The 14518-nt window shown below is 42.9% G+C and overlaps 1 protein-coding gene across 1 annotated transcript in view; it reads right to left on the bottom strand.

Moving 5' to 3' along the window:
• Window positions 1–12869, bottom strand: part of MLLT3 (MLLT3 super elongation complex subunit) — a 121901-nt gene extending 109032 nt beyond the window's left edge. The window contains exons 1-2 of the mRNA XM_054177769.1: window positions 12479–12869; window positions 12120–12389 (exon numbers count right to left, since the gene is read on the bottom strand). Coding sequence (XP_054033744.1) covers window positions 12120–12389; window positions 12479–12869 — 661 coding nt within the window. The remainder of the gene's footprint in view (window positions 1–12119; window positions 12390–12478) is intronic.
• Between the last annotated feature and the right edge of the window lie 1649 nt (window positions 12870–14518).

The raw sequence follows: 14518 nt of genomic DNA, 5'->3' as shown, positions 1-14518 counted from the left end.
ACTGAAAGATATCTCAGAGAGGATGGGATAACCACACAAGCATACTCATATGCAGAGAGTACTGTGTAGAGTCAAGTGAAAATTAAGACAAATGCAAGGAAGTCACCAGATGCTTATCAACATACAGGAAGGAGCAGAAAACCCCAAAACTCTCTAGTGGGGATCCAGTGCTTCCTAGTTTTGAAGTAAGATTGCCAACACGTTTCCAAGATGTTTCCAAGCAACTGAGCAAGTATCCTACGAGAGCTTCAGGTCTACACACTTAACTGTTGAGTCAGGAATGGTACCTAAACAAGTGATTAGGAGTAAGACTTCCAGAAGACAAGGACACCATGCTTATATGCTCACAACAATGATTTCCAGTTTTCTAGAAGTCAACTCAGATGGACTACTTAGTTGTGCTGCTACAGAAATCAACATAAAATTTCCTTCTGCCTTACTGGTAAGTAAGTCCTTTTTGAGCTGGACATTTTGAACAATGTGATCTTGTACTAAAGGAACAAACAAATGTGCAATTTCACAGTGCAATTACAGTATTAAGTGTCCTTAAAGTAGACATGGTCCTTGTTAACTTTGCTTCAATAAAAAGCTTCCTAAATCCTGTTTCCTTTCTGTTCCTTTGAGAAGCAATTTGCATTTACAGCTCAGTTCCTGCTTCCATAATACCCCTTTAGCTTTTCTATTATTTTTATGGTGGATATAAATGGCACCAAATTGTCTAAACAGAGCTATTTTCTATGCTACCTATACAAATAGGTCTGATTTCTTCCAAGCCATAAAACAATTATGGCTGAATTCCTGTAGCCCTTTGATATCCCAGCTTACCCATAGAGCTTGAAAGCCATCTTAGTGCAATGCTAAGAATCTAATTTCCAGAAGATACCGAGCAATACCAAAGCATTTCAATTCCCACAGGTTCAAACATCAACATACCAAAATCATAGCTCTAGCATGATTATGTTTGAAAGCAAAGTGAGTATCAATTCTCAATAATAGCTAAGATACCACAACTGGAATTAGCCCTGCCTCTCAGAAGGCAGAGATACAAACAACTTGATAAATAGGGGCATGGAGCATACATATCAAATCTACCTCTGATTCCCCAATACTTATGGCAAGTTTGGAAATAGATTATCCTGCTTAAGCAGTCAGCTCTTACTCCTTGTGTGGAGGGCAGAAAATAATTATAAATAGTGAAGAAAAATAGTGAAACTGCCTAAGCATGCAGAGGAAGCAAAGATAACATCCTTTCCTATATGGCACTGATATTGCCAATAATAAATTACAGATGCTTTGGAAGTTAACTATCAGAGGTATTTGAGGATTTCTATAGCTGCATTTTATGCTTGTGTTGTAATTTATATTAAGTAAGAGTCTTCCCCTCATCTAAGCAGGGAGGAGCTACTTCTTGCTGTATCAAGATGGCATCTACTATACACAAAATGTCTCTGAGAAAGGCAAGGGGACGACACTAAAGATTCTACATTAAATTAGTATCATTTGAAAGGAAAACAAAAGGGTGTCTAATTTCATTTTAAATCCTTCCTTTTAAAAATAGACATTAACCTGGTGATCTATGGCAAAAGGGGTGGGGGGGAAATCAAAGTTAAAATTAATTTAAAAAAAAACAAAACTTTAATCCATGACTTTTCCCAATTCCCCTCCTGTTTCCATTCTTTTGTCGGTTTTGAAGAAATGTGCTTCTCATGACCATAGTTTTAATGAAGTCCACTATTCATAACTTTGGCACTGAAAAGTTGCGAAAAACCTTTTAATCCCATACCTGGCTGTGGCTGAAAAGCATTTTGTACTTCCTGTATCCCTTATTTGCAGTTAAATCATCGGGGCCCCACACTGGCTTTGTGAAAACTATTATAGAAATGGTTTATGGATCAGTTGTGTATGGAACAACAGGCTGCATAAAACGTGTGAAAGAAAACAAATCTGCAGGGAAAGCAAGATGAAGAGGAGGAAGAAGCCTTATGTTCAGTGAATGACTACATGCCAGTCTTAACCAACCTTAATTTGCTTGAGTGCTTTTCATACAAAGTTACACGTACCAGTTTTCTTTTATAGCTTTATATTCAGATGAAGAATGCTGCAGATATGTTCTGAGTTTAGATTAAGTGACTGAAGCCTCAAGGTAAACACAGTGATTTAATCATTGCATTAGATCCCAAAATCACTTATTGCTGAAGTAAAGAAAGTTGTTATGCCTCAAACTGCATTACAAATTTAAAGACTACACACTAGCTGTGTAGCTTAACTTCTTATTTACATATCAGATCATTAAAAATACATTCAAAACCCAGAGGTTAGTTTAGATTTTATTCAAGAAACTTCTACTATTTTAGACTTCAGGAAAGACCACAAAGGAAGAAACAAGAACTGAAAGATTTCCATTATCTGGACACATAAATAGACAACTTTCCAGATTTAAAGTGGTCAAACACACAAAATTAGACACTCCATCTGAAAACCTGATAATTTTGACTGTACACTTTAAGATGTCAGTCTTCAGGTAGTTCATTAGTATTTTCAGCTGCTTTAAAATTGTGGTTCAAGTACTAAGACAAAAATGTAAGGAGACAGCCCTGCAGGCTAGGACTGTAAACTAATACATATAATTTTTTGTTACAAAACCTGAGAGGCTGTTTAAGCTCACCTTTATTATATCAAAAATTCAAGAAAATAACCTAAAGTAGATCTGCCTCATCAAGACCAGTTTCTATTTAGTTTCCAGGCAATAAAAAGGACAATGAGAACAGCAATAATTCAGTTTGACAGCCTTGTTTTTATCAAATATTAAACTTATATTCTCATGCACACTGAACATTTTTCAGAAATGGAGACATTTCACTTTTCCAGAAATAATTTTATAGGTGAAAAACTCTCACATGTGGGGATGACTCAACATTTAACAACAAAGCTTTAAGACAGTAAGAATAATTGATGGCTACCATTTTAAGAACAGCCTTTGATTAAGTGCAACATCCAAAATGTACTCAGTTTTCTCAACCAAAGCCATTCAAACAGTGCAACTTGTGTCTAAAACTACAATGTTTACAGCTACAGAATCTACACAAAAATGCTTCATGTCTATAAACCAGCCAATATTTTTTGAAAGTGTGTGTCTATACATGTGTTTATGTTTTTGGTCAGTTCCTGAAGTTCACCCTCCCCTTAATATCATTTGGCCTTTGTTCTTAATTCAGTTTGAGCAATGGAACTGCTGTAGTTGAATCCATACAAAACAACCTGCCTTCCCAGGTCCAGTCTGAAGACCACAAGTCACTGCTGCTTCCCTGGAGCACACCCAACACCAACATCTCTGACTCATCCAAGAGGTGAAGCAGGCTCTGCTTCTGGGCACTACGGTACACGATAGCCTTTTTCATGGTCATCTCTGTTGTGCTAGACAGGACAACAACTCCTAGACTAACCCACTGGAAAAGTGGCACTAGGTCTGTACAGCAGCACCTGCAGAAGCAAACTAAGTGTTTTACTGTTGCTGGGCTACCGCATTTGATTCAGGTTCAAGGGCTGGTCTTGGTGTATTTGCACAAGGTTGCCAAAGGCACCCAAAGAGCTTGGATAGAGTTGCTTCACAGTAATTTACACATGAATACCTTACTGCAATCTTAATTGTGAGATCTTAAGGGTTGGTTTTTTCCTTAAAAGAAAAAAATGCATCTAGAAAGCATTACAGAGAGAACAGCACTGAAGAATAATACAAGATTCTTATAAGAAGGGATGTTAGGTAAATACAGACTGGCAGAAAGGCTGCTACCTCCCTATACATAAACAGAGACAGAAGAAGCTAAGACCACAAGACAGAATATATTTATGTGTTGCCTTTTTATTAAGCCAGGAAGTACACTGTTTCCACTGTTTCTCATGCTAAGACCAAACATCAAAAAAGTATACTATGAGAAGCTAAACTTGCTGATGTATTCTTATTCTTCAGATAATGAGGACATGCAACTGTATTACTTCTAAATTGTGTTGTACTAGAAAGCACAACTGCTTCTATCAACCTAACTGTAATGAACTACTGAGTAGACTGCATGTTACAGGTAGAGTAATTCTCACTGAGAAGATGTCACAGCAATATTCTGCAGTTCTAGTCTTAAACATGGCTGAACTGAATCAGAGTTTAAAAGCTTCAGCAAATTTAAGGTGGGCTTTACATTCTGGAATATTGGGTAGATACAAATGGAAGCATTTACAATACTCACAAGACTCATAGAAAACACAACTTAAAAAATACTTTCAACAAACTAGTGGCAACTAGGCAAAAAAATAACTTCAATGTAAAAAGCATTTATGTCTCTTGTCCAGAGAGCTCAAAGAAACAAACCAAGACACCTCAGAAGAGCCAGAGCTGGCACAGGATTAATGACATGATACACCGAGAGCTGGCAAGCTGAGGAGAGAGAGACAGCATTGGTGTTCTACCTAGAGGCATCATCACAACGATACTGATGAGATAAGCTCTCTGATGACTGACTGCCTAATAGGAAGAGTCCTGACAATTAATATTGCTTAAATAAATGCCATCAGAAGAAGAAGTTAATGATTCTCATTTTTTACCAGGTACTGAACAAGAGGTTTAGCTCTATTCCTTTAATAGCAGGCAGTATAGCATATTTATTCTTAAAATAAATTCCCACAAAGAGATTTCAATAAGCATAGAAATATCTTTAAACACCAGTCTGTTCTTCCTCCCCTTTCTGTACTAGAAAACAATGCCAGCAGTCATAAAATCCAAACAATAATTTCAATTAGAAGATAAATGTCTTGCAACAAGATGAAAACCCATGATTTTCATGCAAATATACAGAACTACTAGAATTTGACTGTTCCTTTGTTTTCATATATATGCCCGTCATTCACTTCTGGGAAGGGAAGAAAGAACGATCACACATGAGCCAGATTCTGCTGGTTTAGAAGTGCAGGAATCTATTGAAAGAATCTCACCAAAAGAATGTAGTCAAACTGCAGCATCCTACACACTTAATTTTGGCTCAAAACTTCATAAATTGATCTATGCTTTACCCATCTATTGCAGGATCAACAGGCTTTAGGTTGCAACTAGCAAGCTGTCAGTTTTTAACACAGATTCTACCAGAACAAAGGACAGAAAAAAACCCTCTAACATTTCTTCCCAATATCTGAAATTAAACAAACAAATCCAACACGTCAAAAAAACACAATCCAACCATAACTACATCTACTAACTACAGCTGTAGTTCAGATTGTCCAACATTGTGGGGGACTGTGATGTATCTGTGAACCCTCAGAAGAGCTCTGGTGAGAAAACATCTCTGTGCTCCTATGAAAATCTGGAAACTCCCTGTACAGAATGCGTGGGAATGAGAAACCACAAGATGAAGATGTGAGGCCACCTGGACTAGCTTAACAAGTAACTATAGCTATGCTATCGCTGACCCATGAGAATAGTTCATTAACCAATTGCAGGCAGCCACACCAACAATACACACAATATATGAGTTGTGTGCTGGAATAAATCAGTCGCTTTTTTGGCTTTCTATATGTACTGCTTGTGTTTGATTCTTGTCGCACAGACCGTCACCTTATCCATACCCTGACCCCTATACAGCGACACCACGTGTAATAGCAAATACGTGGTTTAAAGATTTCTTAGATATTCACTTTTCTATTGATAAAATCTGGAAGACTTACAATCACTGAAAAAACTACAATGTTGGTGCTCTGTATGTAAGTACATATGTAAGACTCCTGGAAAAAGAAATTCCCACATGTCCATCATACTTAGAGGGTTAGGCATAATTTGAGATGGAAAAACAACCAACCAACCCAAATGCACAGTTAACCTAAGTTCTTACAGGTGTAACTAAATGCCCTACTAAAATATCCCAGCAGAAAACTGAATCAATAAACTGCCTGTTTATTGATCTTGACCATCTGCCTCTGCTAGTTGGTACAAATGGAAAACTTCAGTCATACAGTAAGAATCTGCCTGTGTGACTCCATCCTCAAATCACTCATTTTACTAAAACATAAATAAAGTGTCTCACTGACTTCAAATGGAACAGGGGGAAGCAATCTTATAAGGAAGGTTGTTTTCTGTTATTGGAGGGTTTGGAGTGTGTTTGGTTTTGCAGGTGTTTTGTTTCAGACTGCCGGGGCGGGGGGGGGGGACATGGAGGGATTTTTTCATTTGATTTTTCAAGGGGTTTATACATTTAGTGTTTAAGAATTAGCAAAATAAAACATGTAGCGATAAGACCAAGTGAGAATTTTTTGGCCATTTTTCTCCAACATTTCACAAGACAACATGCAAGCTACTAAAAGCAGCTGCATTTGCATTACAGCCAACACATTTGAAAAGCCATGCTAGGTAAAGGAGGAAATATTAAAAAGACTATGGATCTTCTTTCCCTTCCACTAACATAGTAAAAAATGTGAAAAGCAATTTTTTTTAAAGAAAGCACAGGAAAACTGCATCATTTTCCTAATCAAAGTACACTCCAAGACATTTTGTTGATTTTCTTGGTAAGCGTATCATCAATACTTTTAAGGAGCTTGATGAAGCACTTTTACAGCCAATGTATAGACTCCTAGAGATCTTTTTAAAACTAAGCATAAGATGCCCTTTCAGAGGAAGATTAAGCTGTCACTGTAAAAAATTCTTTACATTTAAACATTCCTTTAAAGCAGCAGGCAAAGTGATACAGCCAACTTAGTTCAGTTTCGTACAATGAATCCAAAAGCACAGAAGCAAAATTTGACAGGCATGTTGTCACGTCACGGTAGTGTGAAAGGCACAAAGAAGTCATGAGTTTGTTGGTTTAGAGCTTTTTGTTGTGTTTTGGGTTGGTTTGGTTTTTGTGTTTGTTAGGGTGGTTTTTTTTTTGGGGGGGGGGGGGGGGGGGGGGTGTCTGTCAGAAATTATTCTCCAACTTTTAAATAAAATTGTCTACTAGAATAGTATTTGTCTGAAAATATGCTTTCCTAAGCAGAGCAAAGGATGGTCTTAATACAGTTTAATGCCATGCACCAGGGGTGGAATGGACAGACCAGGTACCTCACACAGCACTTTACCATGCATCATGATGCATCAGAACCGAAGTCAGCTCTTGATTTTGTGCAGGTTTGCAGGGCAGTCCACTAGTAAGGCCACAGCTTCACACTATGCTTACTGTGTCCAAACTTTCTTACCTGGCTACAGGCCATAATACCATGGAATTTGGGTCAAAGTTGCCATAAAAAAAGCAATACACTAACAAAAACTGTCAGTGATGACAGGGAATGCATCTTTTAAAGTTTCTTCCCCCTTACTGAAGCCCTGCACAACAACAGAATCAGAGGAGGAGACTAACTTTTCTAAGGAGGACTATCCGGAAAAAGTCACCCAGCTGAACTGCAGGAACAAAACTAGAACAGCATTTGTACAAGAACAGCATGTGTTATGGTCTACTGAAGTCTCATTCTGCACTAGAGGACAACCTTAATGAAAAAAAGTATACTGGAAATGGGGATTTCTAGAATAATGTTACAGTTTGGTCCATCCTACAGCAGAATAACAAGCAGCTTCACTTCCATCATTTGGCCACACCCTTGTAAACCTTCTGAGATACAGTAAGCACTGCTCTCCTCAGCTCTGCAGGGGAAAGCAGTACCTCCCTCTTTAAGCTACAATATTCCTGTGTTCTAACCACCATTTTCATACTAAGTTAAGAGCATAGAAATATTAGTCCACCCCATAAGAAAAAATCTATTTTTTTGAAAATACACCACTGACAAAAAGCAACTTAATCGCTCTTTACAAGGTGATTTTTCGTGTGTCCTTGTAAGTCACTGCAACACAGGGGATATGTTTTCTTATCCAAATGATAAATAGCGGTGTGGCAGAACACTAGAATTCAATAGGTAAGAACAGGAAAAAAATATTTCTACATCACTTAGCATCCAAAGAAATAACATGACGTATTACCAGACAAGAGCAACAGCTCCTCTTTCAGAGATTGTATTGCAGTAGATCGCAACTAACCATAACCTGGTAACAAACCTCATTCCACAGGCATATTTCAATATACTCTGCTTCTATATGCAGCACTATTTTGCTTTCACACAAATAATGAAAGGTAAGCAACATGTGTTGAAATAAAACTAAAATCTCAGAACTCCTCCATGTCTTCTCTTAACCTATTGACATCAGCATCACGAAGCTTTGAAAACAGCAATATTTGTGACAGCAAGATTATTTTAGAGAGCTTTTGAATTGTAAATTCTGTTCGAAACTTAATCCAGCCATGACTCTATTTCCTTTAACATGAGCAGCAGTCCTGTAGCCACCCCTCATGAAACTACTCATGGAAGTCATATGGCAGACGTAGGCTATTAAGTGGGAGGAAGTACAGGGAACCAGTCACCACAGGTACCTGCTCTACCATGCCAGGGTAGACTGAAGCAATCAGTCATTGTAAGGCAAGCAAAAAAGTTTTTTAAAAAATCCAATACAAAACCACAACACTGCCATGCTCACGTCTTTAGCCTAAGACACAATGAAAGATGAAGGAAGCTCTTTTATTAGGTCGCTCTAGCTCTTCTACACTTTGTTCTGTTAGTCACCATCACCTTTCCATTCTATTCACACACACACAAACCAACCTGCTCTGAACTCTAATGACTCAACACTGCTCCTCACTAGGTTTCTACTTTAACATGATGCAACTTCAGCATACAGAACCCTGCACACTCTGCAGTAACTATCATCAGAACATTTTGACACACCTTTGAAAGCTCACCACCACCTTCAAGCATTTCCAAGACCTCCAGTAAAGCCAGATGAGATATGCAAAGCCAGGGTCACAGCCAGCAAACTGACAGTTTATCCAGCTATTCTCATAAACATGATATGCAAATATACTGAAAAATATGTGACTGTTTGAGGCTGTGCCTTTAAGACAAAACAGTGCTGGGACACTGGCTAAATGTTTTCGGTACTAGAACAAAAACATTCTGATATTCCGAACGAATTTCACTGGTGAATAGATAAAATGCAACTTTAAACTGTAGAGCAGTTGGAATTATTTTTTTCTCAGTTCAGTTTGGGAGTTGGGGGAGTGTGGGTTTCAGCCTGTTCTCTCTGCCTGCTTCTTCGCGAACTGCTGGAGTTGGCCTTCAGATGAGCAAAAACTAATCCTGCATGGGCTTTTGAAGCTTACTAACAACTCTTTCCCTTAGTAACTTGCCTTTCTTTCTCTCTAACCCCTTTTTGGGAAAAAAGGGAGGTAGGGGGGGAGAGAGGGGGTTACAGGGAGGGGATCCCTCCTCGGGGAGGGATTTTTGTTGTGTTATTTCTCTTTGCTGTGTATTTCTGTGTATATATTGTAAATACCTGTATATATTGTGTTATATATAACCTGCTTTCCATATATGCTTGTAAATATATAGCTTTGCTCCTTCAACTGGGTTAGCTGTGGTTTCTTACTCTGTGGAGGAGGGAGAGCTAAGCCCTCTCTCAACCTACCACAAAATAATTCACCTTTCTTGACTCTGACCCAATTTCTGAAATGACTATGTCCCTAGTAACAAATGATTTAGCAACAGAAACACAGGATGAGCTAATTATACCTATGACAGCCTATTCATTTATTATTTTCAAATTGACCAGAGCCATATGGATAGATTAAAACTCTTCCTAGCTATCATCCATGATAGAGCAGCCATTCACAACACAAATCACTTACCACAGAGCCAAGAGTTACTACAGCCAGTCAGCATACTAGTACCCGCTTTTCACAAATACTGCTTGCCTATTTCATCACGCTAAACCCATGGCTTAAAACCTAACAAGTATCTACAAGTAGTTAGCGATCTTACACTAAAATAAAGTAGGTAACTTCAAAAGAAAAGACAAAACAGGCAATTTGAGTAACACGACAAGCAAGCGTATCGTTCCTGCTAAATACACACGATAACTACCCCTGAAAGCCATCTGAAGTTAAATCAAGCCAGCAGTACTGATTTACAGAGTCAAGAAAACCTGGAATACTTCTGTCAAAAGATTGTTTTTGTAAATCAGAAAAATAACAAAATGCTCCCATTTACAAGGCACACATCACCACCACACATTTAAACACTTCTGAACAGCAGAAAAAAGGTAATTCATACACAGATCACTCACTCACAATGCTCATCTTTCCCACTGTGATTTCAAGGGCCTGGAACTTCTTCAGCAATGATTTTTTTTTGCTCAATGCTGCAGTTCAGGAAGCTAAGCAATGTGCAAAAATAAATGGAGTGCCCACCACCTGAGCTTACACTTTACTGGATGGGAGTGATTGCAGTGCTCTCCTACAATTCAAACTAGGCAATCACAGTACAGCAAGTTCCCTCCCAGGCTGTATAAGCTGGCATCTTTCCCACCAGTTGCCACATCATGAAAATGATACACATAAATAAAACACCACAATAAACACTTTAAAGCAATGGCTGCGATGACTGCCTAATTCATCTCAGCAGCTGAAGACACAAAGCGTGGCAAACCACGCATCTTTCACTTGCAAAAATCCTGAAGTACACCCTTACTAACAAGCTCCACATCGTATCTAGCAGTTGATCCGGAAGCCTGGGCTGTAGAGTCATACTCCCTGAGGCCAGACCACCAGTAACTAAGTAAACCATGGATAATAAGAGCAGAGAATTTCACAAACTCTCTACCACTGATTTCAATGTATCATCTATACATTCTCGTATGTTGAGACTATTCAGTCTTAGTCTCAAGAGTCTCTCTGCCAAACTACTTAGATTAACTTAAACCCATGTTTTTCTGATCAAGAAATATGAGAAAATAGGAAGCCTCCACAGTGCAATCTAAGCAAACCAATTCATCAAAAATATAGCAGTATTACATACAATCCATTGACAACTGTGCAGTAGTGCACTCGTTTATATAGATTTTAAAATGTGTTGACTCTAATAAAAGGGAATTAGCATCTTATACTTCAGGAGATAATCTCAGCACCTGAAATACTTCAATTCTTATACTATTTGCAAAAGAATAAATATATTCTACAAGGAATAAAATAACTGACAAAAAAATAGTTTGTTATCTTCAAACTGAGAAACACTAGATAAAAATGTATGTTTTTACCTTATCATTTAAAAAAACCCCACAACTCATTTTAATGTCAAGATTGAGAAGTTTCCAGTCTTTTGCTCCCTAAACATTCACTTTTCTCCCACCTAGCTCTAAGCAGACAGATGTTTCAAGGAACTGCAGGAGTTCTAGGTTCCAATAAAAATTACAAATCAAATAAAAGGAAACTATTTATACACTTTATCTGTGAAGACACAAAAACCTGCCCACTTATTTTACTTGTACTGTTATCTCCACTAACGCAACTACAGTGATGAGGGCGGTTAGAGCTCAGAACTCAAGTCTGAAAACGAAGACTACTCATACAACTGCCAGCCCAACTTATGTAGGTACGTACACACCACGCACATACACCCTTTCAAGTATTTTTGTGTACTTAAGAAAGGGTGAAGCCCTGACAATGAGCTAAGGAACTAAGCAGAGCGTGTTGGGGGAGAGCAAATTCAAGCACCAAAACTGAAACAGTTACCCCTGTCCCAGTCGCATACTACACCGGAAGAAAGCAACACCAGCCAGAAGAATGCAACACGTGGGCAAAAATCTCCAGTACGTATCTACCCGGTGACAGAACCCAGCCCCGTGCCGTGGACAAGTGAAAGGCCGAGATGAGCCGGGAGACAGACTCGCCGCCAGGAGCCGAGACGGCGGGCAGCCCCGAATGGCGATACGGGCCGGCGGCAGCAAGGTGCGGTAGAGTGGAAAGGGCAGAAATGATACCCCCGGGACCCCAGGCAACCCCAAGGACCGCGGGATAAGGGCCAAAGGTAAACCCACCATCATACCGACGGGTGCTTTGTTCTTTACGGACACCGGCACAGACCCACCAGCTGCACCCGCTCCAAGATGACTGGAAAGCGCTCATCTTGGGCGAGACCCCCTCTACCAGCTGCCCAGCCCCGGGGAGGTAGCCGGAGGTGGAGGCAGGAAGTGGGTGCCGACGGGGAGACCCGCGGCAGACCCCACCTACCTCTTTTCGGCCTAGGGAAGCTCTCGTGCAGGTGAAAGACGACTTTCTCCACAAAGTGCTGAATGTTGCTGTGCTCGGGCCCTCTGACAAATACAATCCAGTCATGGGTGAAGCCCTCCACGGTGGGTTTCTTCCTGACCTGGGCTCGGTGCCCCAACTCCAGCTTCACCTGGACAGCACACTGCGGAGTGAGATGCGGGGAGCAGCCGGTGAGAGCCAGTGGAAGCGGGCATGGGAGGGTGACCGTGGGGAACCGGGCCCACCGCAGGCAGAGGGGTTACACAGGGGCAAAACGGTACCATAAACCCGGCAAAAAAATCGAAAGGCACCACCACAACTCTTCAGCAAAAAAAACGGACCCTCCAGGCGAGGGTGTACAAGAGATCTCACTGCCAGCGCAACGACGCGGGGAGGCGCGGTCGGCAGCCCGCGGTGCTGTCCTACAGGCGCGGGTAGCCGGGGGCCCCTGTCAGAGACGCACTGTCCTCCCTCCCAGCGTCTCTGCAATCGGCGCTCCCGGTGCGGCGGCACGAACATGACTGGGGCGACACCCGCCGCCTGCCTCCGGGTGGGTGGGTGCTTGCGTGCTCCGTGCCGCTGCCGGGAGCGGCGGACAATCAGCGGGAGGAAGGAAAAGCCGCACACAAGGAGACATTCCACGTCACGCCAGCCTCTTCCTGGCGGCAAGCACCGGCAGTGCTGGGCAGCGCAAGGCAGAGGCGGTTCCGCGGTACTCACCGAGGTGGCCATGCCTGGGGCGCCGGTTACGCTGAGGTGCTCGCTCCCGCCCTCAGCCCGCACCCCGCAATGCTAATTTATGAAAATGTGGAGATCACGGCGGGCGTGCAAAGGACCGGCGGGTGACCGGGCGGTGGACATCCTCCGCCTCGCTCCTCCTGTGGTCTGCCTCCGCTTCCTCCCCTCCCTCACACCACACCGAGCCCCCGGCAACCCCGCCAGCCTAAGAACACCAAGCCGCGCATGCGCACCGCGCAACACTGACACCGAGACACAGAGAGCCGTGTGAGGGGGCAGGCGGGCTCAGGGGAGGCGGTGGGCAGCCAATAGAGAACGGCCGCGGGCAGCCAATGGGGCGCGGCCGCGAGCCTCTCCGCCTGTCACCGCTCCCCGCCCCCTACCCCCCGCCTTCCCGCTCCCCCTCTGGCCCTTAAAGTAACAGGTACGGGGGCACACGGGGGAGCGTTTCTCAGGCTGGCGGAGGGGTGTGATGTTCACAGCATCTGCACCCCCCAAGCAGTGGTGAGCAAGAGCAGCTGCAAACGAAGAGACGCGGCGCAGCGGACTTCTCTTCAGCTCGTCCGCCCCACTCCCCATCACGCCAGCAGCCGCGGCGTAGTGTCCCGCGCCCCTCGCAAAGCCGATCGCTTACCGGCTTGCCTCCACTTGATCCAGGCAGTATCCCCAGCGTCAACGATAGCATGGATCGCGCCGGCTTTAGCCTGCCGCTACCAACGGCGTGAGGGAAGAGCTTCTCTATCGCTGGTAGCGGTAACAAGGTGAGACCGGCCGCCCACCGCCTTCGGCGGCTGGGACGTACCTGCTGGCCTCAGCCGTTAATAGCCTGCCAGCCAGAATTACGTAAAAGGAGTCCTTATGCTAAAGGCACGCTAAAAGAACTTCTCTTCGCAAACCCCAGCCTCCCTCTCGTGTACTGTGACACACAACCGCTCCTGAGAAGCCTTCAATAAATCCTCTTGCAAAAACAAGTAGAAGGACACTTCTGCCGGTGGACGAGAGGCTCAACATGAGCTCTCAGAGTGCACTTGCAGCCCGGAAAGCCAATCAGATCCTGGGCTGCATCAAGAGAAGTGTGGCCAGCAGGGCAAGGGAGGTGATTCTCCCCCTCTACTCAGCTCTGGTCAGACCCCACATGAAGTATTGTGTCCAGTTCTGGAGCCCCTATTACAAGAGGGATATGGAGGTGCTGGAACGTGTCCAGGGAAGGGCCACGAGGATGATCAGAGGGCTGGAGCACCTCTCCTATGAGGACAGACTGAAGGAGTTGGGGCTGTTCAGTCTGGAAAAGAGAAGGCTCCGAGGTGACCTAATTGTGGCCTTCCAGTATCTGAAGGGGGCCTACAAGAAGGCTGGGGAGGGACTTCTCAGGGCATCAGGTAGTAATAGGACTAGGGGGAATGGAATGAAGCTGGAGGTGGGGAGCTTCAGGCTGGATGTGAGGAAGAAGTTCTTCACCATGAGAGTGGTGAAGCCCTGGAATGGGTTGTCCAGGGAGGTGGTTGGGGCACCGTCCCTGGAGGTGTTTAAGACCAGGCTGCATGAGGCTCTGGCCAGCCTAATCTAGTGTGGGGTGTCCCTGCCCATGGCAGAGGGGTTGGAACTCGATGATCCTTGTGGTCCCTTCCAACCCTGACTGATAC

The sequence above is a fragment of the Dryobates pubescens genome, chromosome Z (assembly GCF_014839835.1).
Source record: "Dryobates pubescens isolate bDryPub1 chromosome Z, bDryPub1.pri, whole genome shotgun sequence".
Taxonomy (NCBI): domain Eukaryota; kingdom Metazoa; phylum Chordata; class Aves; order Piciformes; family Picidae; genus Dryobates; species Dryobates pubescens.
The sequence above is the reverse complement of the archived record's forward strand: the minus strand, read 5'-3'. Positions and strand labels throughout refer to the sequence as shown.